The 16,191-nt window shown below is 41.5% G+C and overlaps 2 protein-coding genes across 2 annotated transcripts in view; both read left to right on the top strand.

Annotated features, from left to right (window-relative positions):
• The window catches only part of LOC141109904 (uncharacterized), a 152,217-nt gene extending 138,158 nt beyond the window's left edge, over positions 1-14,059 (top strand). Inside the window, exons 46-51 of the mRNA XM_073601156.1 lie at positions 6,131-6,260; positions 6,875-7,030; positions 9,249-9,375; positions 9,461-9,672; positions 13,827-13,909; positions 13,988-14,059. Of these exons, the coding sequence (XP_073457257.1) occupies positions 6,131-6,260; positions 6,875-7,030; positions 9,249-9,375; positions 9,461-9,672; positions 13,827-13,909 (708 nt within the window). The 3' untranslated portion in view covers positions 13,988-14,059. The remainder of the gene's footprint in view (positions 1-6,130; positions 6,261-6,874; positions 7,031-9,248; positions 9,376-9,460; positions 9,673-13,826; positions 13,910-13,987) is intronic.
• LOC141111319 (uncharacterized) overlaps positions 13,992-16,191 on the top strand; it is a 36,960-nt gene continuing 34,760 nt past the window's right edge. Inside the window, exon 1 of the mRNA XM_073603506.1 lies at positions 13,992-14,148. The gene's annotated coding sequence lies outside the window, so the exon portion shown is untranslated. The remainder of the gene's footprint in view (positions 14,149-16,191) is intronic.

Here is a 16,191-nt window from a genome sequence, read left to right on the forward strand (position 1 = left end):
GAGGGTATGACAGTGGGCAGTATGTACAGTTGAGGAGTGTGGAGGGTATGACAGTGGGCACTATGTAAAGAAGAGGAGTGTGGAGGGTATGACAGTGGGCAGTATGTACAGGAGAGGAGTGTGGAGGGTATGACAGTGGGCATTATGTAGAGAAGAGGAGTGTGGAGGGTATGATGGGGCAGTATGTAGAGAAGAGAAATATGGAGGTTATAACAGTGGGCAGTATGTACAGGAGAGGTGTGTGGAGGTTATGACAGTGGGCAGTATGTACAGGAGAGGAGTGTGGAGGGTATTACAGTGAGCAGTATGTAGAGGAGAGGAGTGTGGAGGGTATGACAGTGGATGGTATGTACAAGAGAGGAGTGTGAAGGGTATGATGGGGCAGTATGTAGAGGAAAGGAGTGTGGAGGATATGACAGTGGGCAGTATGTAGAGGAGTGTGGAGGGTATGACAGTGGGCAGTATGTAGAGGAGAGGAGTGTGGAGGGTATGACAGTGGGCGGTATGTAGAGGAGTGTGGAGGGTATGACAGTGGGCAGTATGTAGAGGAGAGGAGTGTGGAGGGTATGACAGTGGGCAGTATGTACAGTTGAGGAGTGTGGAGGGTATGACAGTGGGCAGTATGTACAGTTGAGGAGTGTGGAGGGTATGACAGTGGGCAGTATGTACAGGAGAGAAGTGTGGAGGGTATGACAGTGGGCAGTATGTAGAGAAGAGGAGTGTGGAGGGTATGATGGGGCAGTATGTAGAGGAGAGAAATATGGAGGTTATAACAGTGGGCAGTATGTACAGGAGAGGAGTTCGGAGGGTATGACAGTGGGCAATATTTGAAGGAGAGGAGTGTGGAGGGTATAACAGTGGGCAGTATGGACAGGAGAGGAGTGTGGAGGGTATGAGAGTGGGCAGTGTGTAGAGGAGAGGACTGTGGAGGGTATGACAGTGGGCAGTGTGTAGAGGAGAGGACTGTAGAGGGTATGACAGTGGGCAGTATGTACAGCAGAGGACTGCTAGGGATTCTGGTGGAGACATCTTGCCCATGTAGCCTCCAAGAGATGTAATTAGCTGAGATTAATTATTTTTTGTAGCATGAAATGACAACAGAATTATTTTGGTACCTTTCAGACGGGTGTTTCGATTAGATCTGTCTGTCAGTTTTTCAGGCGAACCTGATCTGTAGTTCCTTATCCCTATGGACAGACAGGTGTAAACTAACTTGTGTCCATTTACACCCACCTAACTTTGGATCCGACCAGGCCCAGTAAAAAAACCTGGAAGTGGTAGATCGGAGGTAGCGAGGTGTAAACAGACAGGGGTGTCAATTTACTCCCAGCTGCCCATTGAGAGCAGAGCAGGCTCTGTCCATGCTCGCTCTCCAGATACGTGCAGCGCACCTCCATAGACAGAGGAGAAATCCTATTACAGGAGGTGTGTTACTGTCCTGATTAGCAAGTGGAAATAAAGAGAAAACAGCCTAAAAAATATTAGATGTTTGTTTTTTGGTTTAATGCCACTTAATCTATAGCCCCAGCAATGGTAATTAATGTCATTGAGTTCATGCAGTTGATGCAGTACTCTTGCAGCTCTCTAGGTGGCATACTTGGTTTGTATAATCTCTTAGGTTTTAGTGCAAGAGAATAAAAAATTGAATTTACTCTTTCACGGGTTCTGAAATGTCTTTTATGTTCAGTGCCTTTGTAATAAAAACATTAAAGTATAACTAAAGGCAAAACTTTTTTTTAGTATTGGATAGAGTGGAGATGGATTGGAACACCTGTCAGTTTTTATTGCTGTCTGTGCCCCCCGTTTACGAGATTCACCCTCTCTATTTGTCCTGCTTACCATTATCATTGAAAGTGACTAGAAAGAAAATGTCAAATTTTGGGTTGTCCCCAGAAAAGTAATAGAGGGGAAATCTTCAAATGGGACACTAATTCTTGGTGACCTGGGGGTCCCCAAGGAATTCCCTTAATTTTCAGGGATTTCCTCTCACTTCCTGTTTGGCTGTGGGACAGAAAGTGAAGGGAAATCTCTGCAATGGGACACAGATAGGGAAAAGAAATCCGACAGGGCTTATAACCCTCCCTTACTCTATGCAAAATGAAAAAAAAAAGTTTTGCCTATAGTTCTACTTTAATGCAAAAAAGGTTATACTGTTAAAGGAGTTGATTTGCTAAAACTGGAAAACGCAAAATCGGGTGCAGCTGTGCATGGTAGCCAATCAGCTGCTAATTTGAGCTTTTTTAATTAGGCTTTGAAAACAAAATGGAAGCTGATTGGTTTCTATGCAGAGCTACACCAGATATCGCACTCTCCAGTTTTAGTAAATAAACCCCAAAGTGTCAGTTCACCTGAAACTGATATTTTGTGTGCCAGCTGAGAAGTTAAAGCAGAAGTGGAAGCTCCTCTTATCTGCCTTCTCGGACCTCCCCCCCCTCTGGTGCTGAAGTGGTAACGAGGGTCAGTTTATGTGGCCATAGTTATGTGCGTAGTAAGACTGATTTAGAATTTTAGCTAAGAAAAATATTCCTTACATTTCATGTTGAAACTACATGTGACAGGCTGTGGTTAGACACTGAACTTACTCCCCCCCCCCTTTGATCACAGAAACCTGCTACGTTCCTTTTTCTGTGAAAACCTTGCTTGCTGATTATTTGAGACAGATAAGGAAACCGCAAAAAGCATACTGCAAAGAAACAAAAGTTTTGCATAAGGTTTAAAATATATGTTTTGCAGAACTTGTTTGGTATCAAAAGCGTAGGTTGACTTCTAAAAGGCTAAAATGTTTGTATAACGGAAATGTTCACTTGTGACGCAATATACTGAAATTATATGTACACTGTGTAAGCTGTAATTGACACACTTAGCATCGGGGCGGACTGACCATTGAACCACTCGGGCACTGCCCGAGGGCCCTGGGCCACTAGGGGGCCCCATCAGGGTTACCAGCCTCAGTAAAACCAGGGACAGTATGTATAAATCTGTGTTTTTTTTACATCTGTCTGTGTATACTGTGTGTACATGTATGTTTTTACTGTGTGTGTTTATACTGTGTGGCTCCATAATCTCTGATTGCCTGGGGGCCCCATAATCTCCTATTGCCCGGGGGCCCCATGAGTTATCAGTCCGCCCCTGCTTAGCATGCAGACGAGAGTCGGGTCAGGTGTCCACTGCTTTGGCCTAAGTCGAATAAAACTCCTTTAATCGAGTCCTGTGTCCAGCAAAGTAATTTACCGATATTCTGCTTCCCTACTTCAGTGCCACATTTGGCACCTTGTGGCGGGAAGCGGGTACCTGGTACCCGCTCCCACTTCCTGCTGAGTTTGCCAGAAGTTCGGCCCTCGCCGCAGCCAGCCCATTGAGAAAGCGCAGCGCGATTCACAGGTGCACAGTAGGAAACGGGCTGTGAAGCCGATAGGATCACCTGACGCTTCGGCCAATCGGGAAACAGGTCTCACAGACCGGCCTCCAGATTGGCGGGGAGGAACTTTAGTGTGAGAATAGCGAAAATTAATTTGCTTTAGTCACACAACTAGGTGGACTCGGAGTGCAATGCTCTGCGCTCCGAGCTCACCCTCTGGCTCTAATCAGGCGCTTCAAAAAAACACCCCCGCCGCATTGGAATCCATGGTCCAGCACCACTGATATGTAGATCAAGGGGTCAGAAGCATGCATAGGGGAGGCGGCGCCTGTGCGCCCTCTATGGACGGGCCGCCGCTGATATAGTCCAATCATGAAACTAGTAGATCACTCCAAGGAAAATGTGAGGGATTAGGTATTCAACATATATGAAAAAAAAAACCTTGATAAGGAATATCGTATAAAAAGGTGAAACACTCAGTTGCGCCTCCAACATATAATATGAGATGGCCACATTCCAGAGGGAATAGTAGATTATAAGAGTCATGAGCGCAGTATGATAAATGTCCTTGAGGCTGGGTTCACACCAAATACGGATGCGGCTCACAGCAGGGGGCCCCTGTTCTCCATTTCAGGCCTGATCTTAGGCCTGTATTCAGACCAGAAATGGAGCCAAAGACACACAGGACCCTTCTGCAGTGAGCTCCGCAGCCGCCCGGAATCTGTGCGAACCCGGCTCCATAGTCACATGGTCACATAGTCACATTCTCCTGTCATGCGAATTGGATGCGGAGAAACCCACATCCAATTCGTGCTAGTGTGAACCCAGCCTAAGACGGGAAACCTCTGTGGCTTTTCTTTGGTGTCCAATGGGAATGCTCACATAGGGAATAATCGATGGTTCACCGGCAAAGCATGCATGTAAAGATGAATCAAAGAAGCTCCCGTAGTGTGAAACCGTATTAAATTTATTAAGGATAAAAGATGCCAACTACTTACAAAGAGGCAGTTATATTTATTATCAATATTAATGGAAGTTTTCTTAGTGAGGCAATTTTCTGTTTTGTATATCATTTTACTTATATCATTTATATATCATTACTGTTTTTATTGTTGTTTTGTACTCTCAAAATTTCTAATAAAAAGAGATTATACAAAAAAGAATAAAAATTAATTGAGCCTACTTTTGGCCCACGAATATCTCTGTATTAGGTTCATGGATTTTGATTAAAACTAGAAACGATATTTGTACCCAAACACTTGTATCTCTTTATATAATAATCTCAAGAAGCCACCAGAAAGACACAATACAATTTGTATATGACATGTGACCTACAGACAGCAGAATCATCCAGAAAACAACATACAATACCTCTCATTTTTGAAACTGGCCTTAAAAAAAAGACGAGAACCGGTCTCTCTGCCTTTCCTCTAGTTTTCATTCATGTGGCCTAGTGTTAGGCAATCCCATCAGACTTCTCAGAATGATCACTGAACATTTCAGAACTGGGACAATAGGACAAGCAGAGTGTGTTTCTACAAATACCAGTTTTTAAAGGAAAAGCAAAAACACTGCAAAACGTGGCATGTAAACGAGGCAAAACCAGCCGTTTTAAACGCGGGTTACTATCTGTCAAGTTAAATCGTTCAGGAGAGGCTGTAAAAATGTCCCGGCCTCATGTACACTGCTGCTGGTAAACGGCCGTTCAGATGCTTTTTTCAGCTGCCCCTGAACTCATCCAATGTTATCTTATTTGTACATGTACACAGGTTTGTTTAATGACATTTTTAGGCGGTTGAGTTTAGAGGCCTTTTTTGGAAAGCAAAAAAAAAATGCGTTCAGATGCTGAGTTTAGGGGCATTTCAAGCGCCAGACGATTCTAAACGCAGTAACTCGCATTTACCTGCGTTTCGTTTACAGGCGTTTTTCATTTTTGGCTATTTTGAAAAAAAAATATTTTTTTTTTTTCAAACGCTTTTAAATGCAAAACGCAGCGAAACACGGCATGTAAACGTGGCTAAACGGACATTTTAAAGGTGGGTTACTATCTGTCAAGTTAAATCGTTCTGGAGAGGTTGTAATAATGTCCCGTGTACATGAAGCCTAAGCCTTAGGAGCAGTTGGGCATTTTTTTCAGCTGCCCCTGGACTCTCCTCTATAATATCTTATCAGGATATGTACACAGGGTTGTTTACAGTCGTTTCTATGCAGTTGAGTTGAGAAGCATTTTTCGGAACGCAAAAAAATGGGTTCGGACGGATGTTCAGAGGCGTTTGAAAAGCGAAAGCTTAAGAACGCGGTAATTTGCGTTTAGCAGCGTTTTCGTTTACAGACCTTTTTATTTTTGTTTTTTGTTTTTTTTTTACAAATGCAGGTAGACGGAGATTTTTAGATGCCGGTTTCTAGCTGCCACGTTAAATCGTTCAGAAGAGGTTAAACAACGTCCCGTGTACATTAGGCCTAACAGCTTGGGCAGATGTTTCTCTGGTAATGGTTTCTCAGGTTGTAGGACCTTTACCTCTAGTATCATAGAACAACAATTTCTGGTGTTTTATGACCTCTGCCCCCAAATCCTATAACACCGTGATAAGTTCTGATGCTATATGTGGAGTGTATCATCTCATATAGGATAACATTGACTGAGTTGCATTACTAGATAATGTAATACAGTGTACAATACAAATAGAGAGCCAAAAGCATCAATGGTGGTATAGTTTAAAAACTCACAGCAACCAATCAGTTACATGAACATCTTTTTTCTGTATCTTCCAGGAGGTGCTAAATGTTCTGGGTCCAGATCACATCAGGAATAGTGAGCGTGTACAGCTTGTAGTCTTTGCCTCCAGTGGAATATTTGGTGTAATAGTTTCCAGCGCCCAGGTCGTTGAGGCATTTCTTACAGGTCAGTTAATGGAGAAGTGCGGGATTTAAAAAAACAAACATATATAGTCACCTGTGTGTGCCACTCTGATTGTGAGGTCTACAAAGAAAGATAATCGCTATGCCTAGGCCCCTGAAGAGCTTGGGGCAACAGGACCTGTGGCTTTGCTGGTACTCCCAAATAGTGTAAATGCAAAACCACTTGGGTGGGTTTTGCTGACTCTGGGCACCAAGCAGGAAACCCAGGCACATACTGCTGGTGCTTGGGCCTGGTGATGCCTCTGCTTCTTCTGCTTTTCAGTGGGCAATCTCATCTGTAGCAAATTGACCATCCACAGTGATGACCAAGTCTATCATATATGATTGGTCTAGGCATGTGCTGACCACAAATTGTTTACAGGGCATCAGGACTGATTGTATTCACATACTTTTGTAACACCTGTACAATCACTTCTTCCATCCCAATCTTATAACTTAGAGTGCATCTCTTGGCCCTGCAAACTGCAGTGACCCCTACACAAGCTTGATAGTCAGAATTCTTCTAAATGTATGAATGCTTGCAGCTGGTGGTTTGTCACCAATTTAAAATTCTTAATTTGATGTGTACTTGTTACAATGAATCCATCTACATTTTAGGGGACACTTGGTCAGTGCCAACACCTAGAAAGTCGAAAGAGCGGGAACAGATTGTGACATCGGTGCACTCAGGATCTCTTCCCAGAATACCCAACCCCATTTTGTGTTTCAATGAGGGTGACCTGGTTCTGTTCCAACTAAGCATTTTACCCAATGGTGAGTAAGCCAAGGATTGCATCCCAGGGCAATAAATATGGATACAAAACTGTTTATTAGGTACCATTTAGATTCTGAGTGTACAGATCTGAAAATGAGATGTAAAACATGATAGGTTTCTATAGGCAGCAATCCTATATTGCTCCTTGTTACAAAATCTGTCATTAAAAAAAACAAACCAACAGGTTTTAGGAAAACTAGTCTTTTACTTCTGCCTTTTACTTTTGGCACTTGGGTTGTTCCTTAGAACACTGAACTGAAGTGTTCTCAGAATTTATTTTTACTGGAAGCGTGACATGATATAATCTTTGTTTTGATGTCAATGACTCTTGTTCCTTGTTGTTCAATTTTGTTGAACAGCAGGGCATGGACCATTCAAAGCGGTTGTGTAAAAATTGCCATCGCATGGTAGTTATATGTACAGAGTGGACTTTTTTATGACTTTACTAATGAGTGTTACCAATACAGTGACTGAGATTTATAGTACGGGAAATATACCTCATGGTGTATTCTAGCCATGTATGATCCCATCTTTTACTGGATTCAAGAGTTACTTTCAATTACCTGCATAGTGTATGAAGGAACAGTAATTAGTAAAGAATGCCCTTTATCACCAAAATCTTCCAGCAAAAAAAAAAAAAATATTTCTTTAGATTTTTTTCCTTTAGATTTACCAAAACCATATAATATGAGGTCAAACCTTAACCGTTTAAATTTGTATGCATTCAGGCAGGCCCTTGCACTACATAGTTTTGGTAAATCTAAAGGAAATCAAACAACAAAAATTGTATAGTGTGTATCTAGCTTTTGGCAAAATTTAGATATGAGGCCCCACTCACGCCCTTTGCAGGGGTTAAGGAAGAACCCCAAGGTGGAGCATCCTATTACTGCTGCTGATGCTGCACCTCGGGGTTCTTTTTTAGCCCCTGAAAAAATGGAGGTGGGGATGGGACTGGGAACCATGCGGTATGGGAGAAGGAGGAGGGGGTTAAAAGAGGGGAGTAGGGAGGAGATGAGCAATGGGTAGAGGAGCACTGGAATGAAAATGGGGGATCCTGGTCTGTATAGGGATGGACGGAGCGAGCGAGAGGGAGGAAGAGAGAGAGAGAAATAAAAGAAAGAAAGATAGAAGGAAGGATGGAGAAAAAAAAAAGAGGGAGGGAGAAAGAAAGAGGGATAGAGGGAAAAAGAAAGAAAAAAAGAGAGAGGGATGGAGGGAGGAAGAAAGAAAAATGGAGAAAGAAACAAAGAGAAATGGAGAGAGAAAGAAAGAAATGGAGAGAGAGAAAAAGAAGAAATGAAATGGAGAGAGAGAGAGAAAGAAATATGGAGAGAGAGAGAGAAAATGGAGAGAGAGAGAAATGGATAGAGAGATGGAGAGAGAAAGAAATGTAGAGAGAGAGATGGAGAGAGAAAAAAATGGAGAAAGAAAGCAAGAAAGAAAGAAATGAAGAGAGAGATAGAAATGGAGAGAAAGGAAGGAAGGATCTTCCATTTTCTCAATATTGCCAGCTCTTCAGTCTAAGTTCATTGAATCAGATGGTTTTGACACGGCTACCCACAGCTTGAATTTCAGCAGATTTAAGAGACATTGGACAAAATTCAAAGCATGTATGGCCAGCTTTTTGACTGAACTCATAAATATAAAACACCAGGATAAGGATCCCTTTTCCAAAAAAGTAACATTTTTTGCTGATTCCAACAAGGGGGGAGACTCCTTACACAGATGATCCATGGATAGGAGAAAAAAAGGGGGAAGGAAAACTCCGATAGTGTAGTAATAATAATCATAGGAGTTTATTACATTAATTGACCATAGGTCTTGTACAAATTACAACGTTTAAAAAGTAGAGATTAAAAAAGCCGGCATAAAACAATTAAAGGAACGGTTCATCTTCTTCACCCACGTTTTTTTCTTGTAATTCCATTTCTCATGAACTGAATGTGGCGCTTTTCAAGCGTTTTTTTGTTTTCAATCACATTTTTTGAACTTTTTACTTTCTTCTTTTTTTATATATTTTCTTTCACGGAGATGTGTTATATTTTGTAATTTGTCATTTTTCAGCACTGTGGTTTATTTTGAGGTATATACTATAGCTTCGGGTGGCCTTTCAGGAAACCTTGTTTGTTGCAGATTTAATTTTAATTTTATTTATGCCAGCGCACATTTTAAGTTTATTTATAGAATAATTATTAGAATGATTATTTTATCTTTTAGAACGGGCATCCAGCCATTATCCCATATATCAGAAAGATCATTTGTTTAATTCCAACCCACACTGGGACTTCGGGGCCTTTCGGAGACTGGACTATCTAATCAGAGAGACCAACGTGAACATTTCTAGGTAGGTGTTGTGCGGTTGAGGTTGACAGTATTCAGAAATGCCAGTCACTGGACTAAGAGTGTTGTGATTTTTTTTTTTCCTACAGGTTTGCTCATGTGTTTACAACCCCTGGAGCATATGTATTCCAAGATAACGGGATTAGGGAACGTTCTCTGTTTATTACTGTGAAGAGCAGAAATGTTCATTGTGACCCAGCAGCTTCCCACATCCAGCCTTCTTCCCCCTACCAACTTACCAAAAATGGCTTTCTTCCCCGACAGAAACTGAACCTGGCCCCCAACTGGGGGGCTATTGTAGGTAAATCTGAAACATGTTAAATAAGATCTGCATTCTGTGTCCCCTCTCCACCTCGCAAGCATATGGGTGTAGCATGGAAAGGTAGATGCAGTTAGCTTTAAATCATAAAGCCTCGTACGCATGATCAGAATATCGAACAAATGATCGTCTGTTTTTTTTTTGCTAGTCTCATATGGAAAACCAATAGGTTACTAAAGATACGAAAATTCTCATACGACAGAATACAACTTCGAAAGTGATGTAATGTATGGTTTTGTAATGTTATCTCTCCTTTCCAAGCATACGTGGTCTTTGTTTTTTCGTACAAATACTATACTAATTACACAAAAATCGTTCTTCACAAATGCGCTTCTGGAAGAATGGTCAAACATTCCCATAGACACACCACATAGTTTTCACCGCATTTTAATTCGCATGACATGCAAGTGTAACCGGCTCTCAATGGAGCTGATTCACACATATCCTGGATGGAGGCGTTGTGGTTTCCAAAAGGGTCCTGTGCATTTTTGGGTCCGGTTCAGGTGCGAATTCAGGAAAAAATTTGCACCTGAACCTGTGAACAGATACGCACTGGACCCCGGACTGCAAACTGCAGCCGCACATAGGTGTACGCAGCCTATTGCGTTAGGGTGTGCGCCTCAAACACGTGTCTGTTATATATATATTTATAGCAGTAGAGCAATGGACGGTGTCAGTAGTGTACGGTATTTTTATTATTATAACTTTTTTACTATTTTATTATTTTTTTACAATAGTTTAATATCATTTTTTTTTCCACAATTTTTTTAGGAGCCTCATTGGAGCGCTTTGGTAAAATAACAGTGATCTAAACAGACCTTTGATGTGTCACTTTTGAAACAGAGAAAGGGACTGAGGACAAAGATTCCCCAGTCCTTTTCTCTGCAGCCAAGTAAGCAGCAGGGGGAATCTGCGCAGCATGATTAGGGTGTGCCCAGGCACTTCTGGCACACCCTGTGAGCACGCCTATGCGCACATATGTGGACCCGGCCTCAGTAGAAGTCTCTCTCCTCTGATGTACCCCCTCCCTGCTGCTATAATCTTCCGGTGTGGCAGGGTTACAGGATAGGTTCACCTTTGGGAGCATGTTATACCTATATTTAGAGTGTAACATGCTCCAGCAGTCCGCCCCCTCCCTGATCCCCCTGCACCCACTATCACAATTTAAAAATTGTGCGGCTTTGCCCACACTGCCACATCATTCATTCACAGCGATCTGTGAACGAGTGGACTATAAGACCTTCTGCCATTGTGCTGATGAGCACTCTGGTAGTTCATTGATCTCCCTGATTTTAAATAACTGTCTGCCTGTATTGGAGGTATGGACAGCTAAACTGGGATTCTGCAGGAGCCTGGCATTGCACCTGTGATTATCTGATCATGGATGCAATGCTTTCCAAGTCTCTGCAGGAAAAAGTAATAAATGCACATTTTTCTCTGCAGAAATATGTGCCTTTATTATTTTTTGCCAAAAGGTGAACTTTGCCTTTAATAGAGCTGAGGGAGCTTTGACAGACACTCATCAAGAATGGCTGACTATGCCCGCCTTTTCTGCCCACCTCCTCCATTCATAGAGGCCATATTATAGCTTCCACGAATAAAAAGCTATCTATGAATGAAGCACAGGTGGATGATTTAAAGGTCCGCCTTCTCCATTCATAGATGATTTCATTCATAGAATTGAAAGTACAGGCTGCATTAATGGAGGAAGAGGGTGGAAAGGGCAAGCGTAGTTGAACAATCTTGATGAGAGCCTGTTACAGCTCCATCGGTTCTATTGACTCCCGCTGCACCGGAAGGTAATAGCGACTGGGAATCAGAGGAGGAAGATTTTGAAAGGAGAAAACCGCACAAGAGTCACATCACACTGATGTTTAGTAATGTCCCTTGTGCTGTTTTTTTTTTTAATACACTTTAAAGCGGAAGTCCGCCGAAAAAAAAAAAAATATTACAAGCCAGCAGCTACAAATATTGCAGATGCTGACTTTTAATATATGAACACTTACCTGTCCAGGGAGCCCGCGATGTCAGCAGCCGAAGCCGATCTGTCCGTCGGCTCTCGGCTGCTGCCGCTGCCATCCTCGGTAAGGGCATCAGGAAGTGAAGCCGTGCAGCTTTACTTCCTGGTTCCCTACTGCGTGTGGGTGTCCTCACTGGTCCCTACTGTCTTCTGGGACCTGTGTGTCTCCCAGAAGACAGCGGGGGAGGACAGAGTAGGAGCCGGAAGTGGCATAGGTCACCGCGATGATCTATGCCAGGAAGTGGGAGCAAATACGTGTATTAGACATTTATCTGCTCCCTCCTCCCCCCTGAAAGGTGCCAAATGTGACACCGGAGGGAGGGAGGATTCCAAAAAAGTGGAAGTTCCATTTTTGGGTGGAACTCCACTTTAAGTTGAAAAATTAACAGACTTACTGTCTGGTTCACCAGGTGGAAAAAAAGGAAAAAAAACAAATGTAGCCACCGGATTGGTAATCTTCAATGTATTAAAACTTTTCATTTAGATACACAATACACAATACACAATATACAGTGTGTACTAAAAATAGAATTTAAATATAAAAAATGGAATTGTCCCTTTTTCATGATTTACCTCTTGTAAGAGAAGATTTGGTACTTCAGAACAGTTGCAGCAAATTTTAGAACCTGGAGGCAGAATTCTATAACCCAGCCACCTACAGAGATAACTGTCTAGAGCATTTTGTGGTATAAATTAGGTTGAGCTCATGGTAAAATGTCTGTTACTTTACATTGTTTTTTTGTTCTCGGAGCAATGCCAGAGGGGTTTATGCACACCCATACATTTTGTCGGCTTGAAGAAAATTCAAGTCAAACAGTCACCCTCATCAACAGAATATGAGAAGTTATAGAGCTACAAAACAAGAAGCACACTGTAATAAACAAAACAGCAAAATGGAACTATTTTAGTCAAGATAATAAATATAAATGCTAGAAAGAATAGATTTGTGTAGATTTGAATAGACTTCTTCTCCGCATTCATCTCTTTTGTATTCTGTTATTTGCATTTGATTAGGGGTTTTGTTGCTGCTCTTCATAGTAATGATTGTTCTGCTCATCATAACTTTGCTGCTGAGACCCTCATTATACAAGGCCAGCCCCATGAAAAACTGGAAGCCCAGATGGAGGAGTCTGGGAGAACCGTACATCCCTCCAGAATATGTATTGACACAAGACAGGTCCTCTTCTCTTCTTATGTGTGCTGTGTGATTTGGTATAATGTTCACTACTTTCTTATCATACAACCTTCTGGGGCTTGGCAATTAATCCAGGAAAGGGGAGCAGTGGAGAAGGGTATTGCATCTAGACAAGTTTTTTTTATTTGTATCCTGGACATTAACTGTTGAGAAGCATCTACAGTTCTCCATCTTTAAATATCAGCGCCTCATTTTGTTTTTGGTACCTTCATTATTATTTTTTAGAAAGCTTTTTTAACCCTTAGTCATTAGTTGGTGGTCTAAAGCTACAGCCAAAGGTTCATTAATCTTGAAAGATCATAAGAATCTTGTCCCAGTGAGGGGTTGAAGGCTCTTTCTGATACCACCATTCATTAGACCAGTGGTCTCCAAACTGCAGCCCGAAGGCCTGGATATGGCTCTTTGCCTGCCTTTATCTGGCCCCTGGGGCACTATTCCATCAATTGTCAATAATGATGGGACACCATTTCTCCCATTGACACCATCAGTGTCACTATTCCTCCCATTGGTACCAATAATGGGGCATCCCATTCTAACTAACAATGGGGCATTGTTTATGCCCACTGATGCCGGGGAATTTTACACTCCCACTGGCCACAGTCTGCCTCCCCTCTAAAGCTTGAAGGACAGTAAACTGGCCCTTTTCTTAGAAAATTTGGAGACCCATACATTAGACCACCATTCATTAGACCAGCATGAAAAATTGCTGGCTTTTTTGTTGTCTGGCAATCTTTTTCCACGTCTGTTTTTCTATATTAAGATACTGAAATAATTGTTTGAATTTTTATTATTTAGCAATGTATAATTGTTTTGTAGATTGTTCTTTTCCAGTGGAGAGTGTTCATCTCTCTCAAGTCTGGTTAGCCTTGTGTAAAGTCTTTGGTTCATTTACCTAAACGTCTTTTTTTGTTTCACACATAGTCTGCAGTTTTATGAAACGGTGGGCTGTCATGGTTCTGGAGAGGTGTTTGATATTGGAAAGAAGGAAATCACCTACGGATTAGGTACAGTAAGTTATTACCTGGGGGCTTCTATCAACAGATTTATATATAGTAGTAACACATTTTCGTAACATGCTGCAGATGAGAGGAACACAATACGAGTCCTAGAGGATTTCAGTGTAAGAACGTTATTTGACAAACTGGAGGACCAAACTCTTCACTTAACATCTCAACTTGGGAGACATCGGAATGAGACCCTCTCCTTCTACAAGGCTTTCATTCAAAGGATTCAGCTACTTAAGGTGAGGGCCAAGACATGAGTTGGGGAGCTAGAAATGTAGACATAGGTGACATTGTTTCAGTATGATCCTCTGCATACAAAGGGTCATAATTCATCTGCATGCCTTAAAAGAAATATGATAGGAAGAGTAAGATTCAAGCGTTCATAAACCAGTTATATTCCAGACAATATCAATAAACCATGCCTGTCGTTCCAGATCAGTTCATGAATGCCTGCTATAGTCAGGTCTGCGCACAGCTTGTTACTGGCAATCACTGCTAGGGAAAAATGGATAGCAGTACACTGACCTATTCCAAAGCAGCTTCTCATCTCCTGTGCAGTTGATTTTTTCGATCAATAAAGAAGCCACTGTAGCCCTTACCCCAGGAGGATCCACTGAGTATGACCTAGGTCCCCCTTACTTGTTCAGAGGCTGAAAGGCCTAGATAACCTGTTCTAACCACTCTGACAAACACAGGCTCAGTCTAGGGCAGTGGTGGTGAACCTTGGCACTCCAGATGTTTTGGAACTACATTTCCCATGATGCTCAACTACTCTGCAGTGTAGATGAGCATCATGGGAAATGTAGTTTCAAAACATCTGGGGTGCCAAGGTTCGCCATCACTGGTCTAGGGGATATAATTTTGTAGATTTATTGCAGTGTTCAAACAGGAGAGAGTGATGAGGGTGCAGGATACTTCAAAACATCAAAACAGATACAGGAGGACAGATTCTCAAGTATAAACCCTTTAGCAGCCTTTGATGGAGATAGAGGGGATGACCAGCTAGTCTGTGACTCTGTATGAGGAGTCCCAGTCCTTACAGCAACCTATACAGCTTCCAACTATTTCTGATTTTAAGGAAATGTCCCTGATTTGGAACAAAATCCCTATTTCCTCCTCATCTGTCCCTCTGATCTATATAATTGTATATAAAATGCAATTTTTATCTTTCAAAAAGTGTTTCCCAGTGCTAAACCTTTCATCCAATTTCTAAATTACTGCATTTGTACACTTCAAATGCCAATATAAAGGAATAATAGTGGTAAATAAAAAAACACTTGTTGGTTTAAATAATCTACACTGGTTGCCTCCCACTGGGCAGCAGCCCCAGGAGAATAGTCCCTCTGAACAAGCTCCCTAAACATTTATCTTCTTCCCAGCCACCTTCTGGGCACCCCCTCCCAGGGATGGCCTGAGGACAGATACATATTCATAAGTCAGTGGCTGACCCTCCAACTCTGTTTCTGGAAACTCCTTTCAGGTGTAGATGGGAGCAGTCAACCACCCAGCTTGGGGAAACCTGGCCAGAACTAGAAAATAGATTGCTGCTTTGAGTACAGCAGAGCCAAAAACTAAATTTCACCAGGCCAGAGCAGTACACCACCTTGGAATAGGTAAGTGTACTGCTATCCGTTTTTCCTGTTATTTTCCAGAGGTGGTTGGTAGACATGTGCAATTCATTTAGTTCCAAATTAGTTTTTTAACGAATTTTGACAAATTCGTTAATTCTGAAATCTCCGAATTTTTAAATTTCTGAATTTAGAATTTCCGAATTTTTAAATTTTCGAAAATTCGGAAATCCGGACTTTGAAAATTCGGAAATTTGAAAATTTGGAAATTTGAAAATTTGAAAATTTGAAAATTTGAAAATTTGAAAATTTGAAAATTCGAAAATTTGAAAATTCGAAAATTCGGAAATTTGAAAATTCGGAAATTCGGATATTTAAAAAATGCGGAAATTCGGAAATTTGAAAATGAGAAAATTCGGAAATTAGAAAATTCGGAAATTAGAAAATTCAGAAATTAGAAAATTTGGAAATTTGGAAATTCGAAAATTCGAAAATTTGAAAATTCAGAAATGCAAAAATCCAAATTTTCGGATTTCTGAATTTTCGAATTTCTGGATCTTCGAATTTCCAAAATAAGCAAAAAAACGAATGAAACGAAAATTAACTAATTTTTTGTCAGTGCACATGTCTAGTGGTTGGAATGAGCATAGGCATCCTTCATTGCAGGCAATTTAAAGCTGTCCCGTTTAGGTAAGCTCATCTATTATACAGCTG

Source organism: Aquarana catesbeiana, linkage group LG10 (genome assembly GCF_042186555.1).
Source record: "Aquarana catesbeiana isolate 2022-GZ linkage group LG10, ASM4218655v1, whole genome shotgun sequence".
Taxonomy (NCBI): Eukaryota; Metazoa; Chordata; class Amphibia; order Anura; family Ranidae; genus Aquarana; species Aquarana catesbeiana.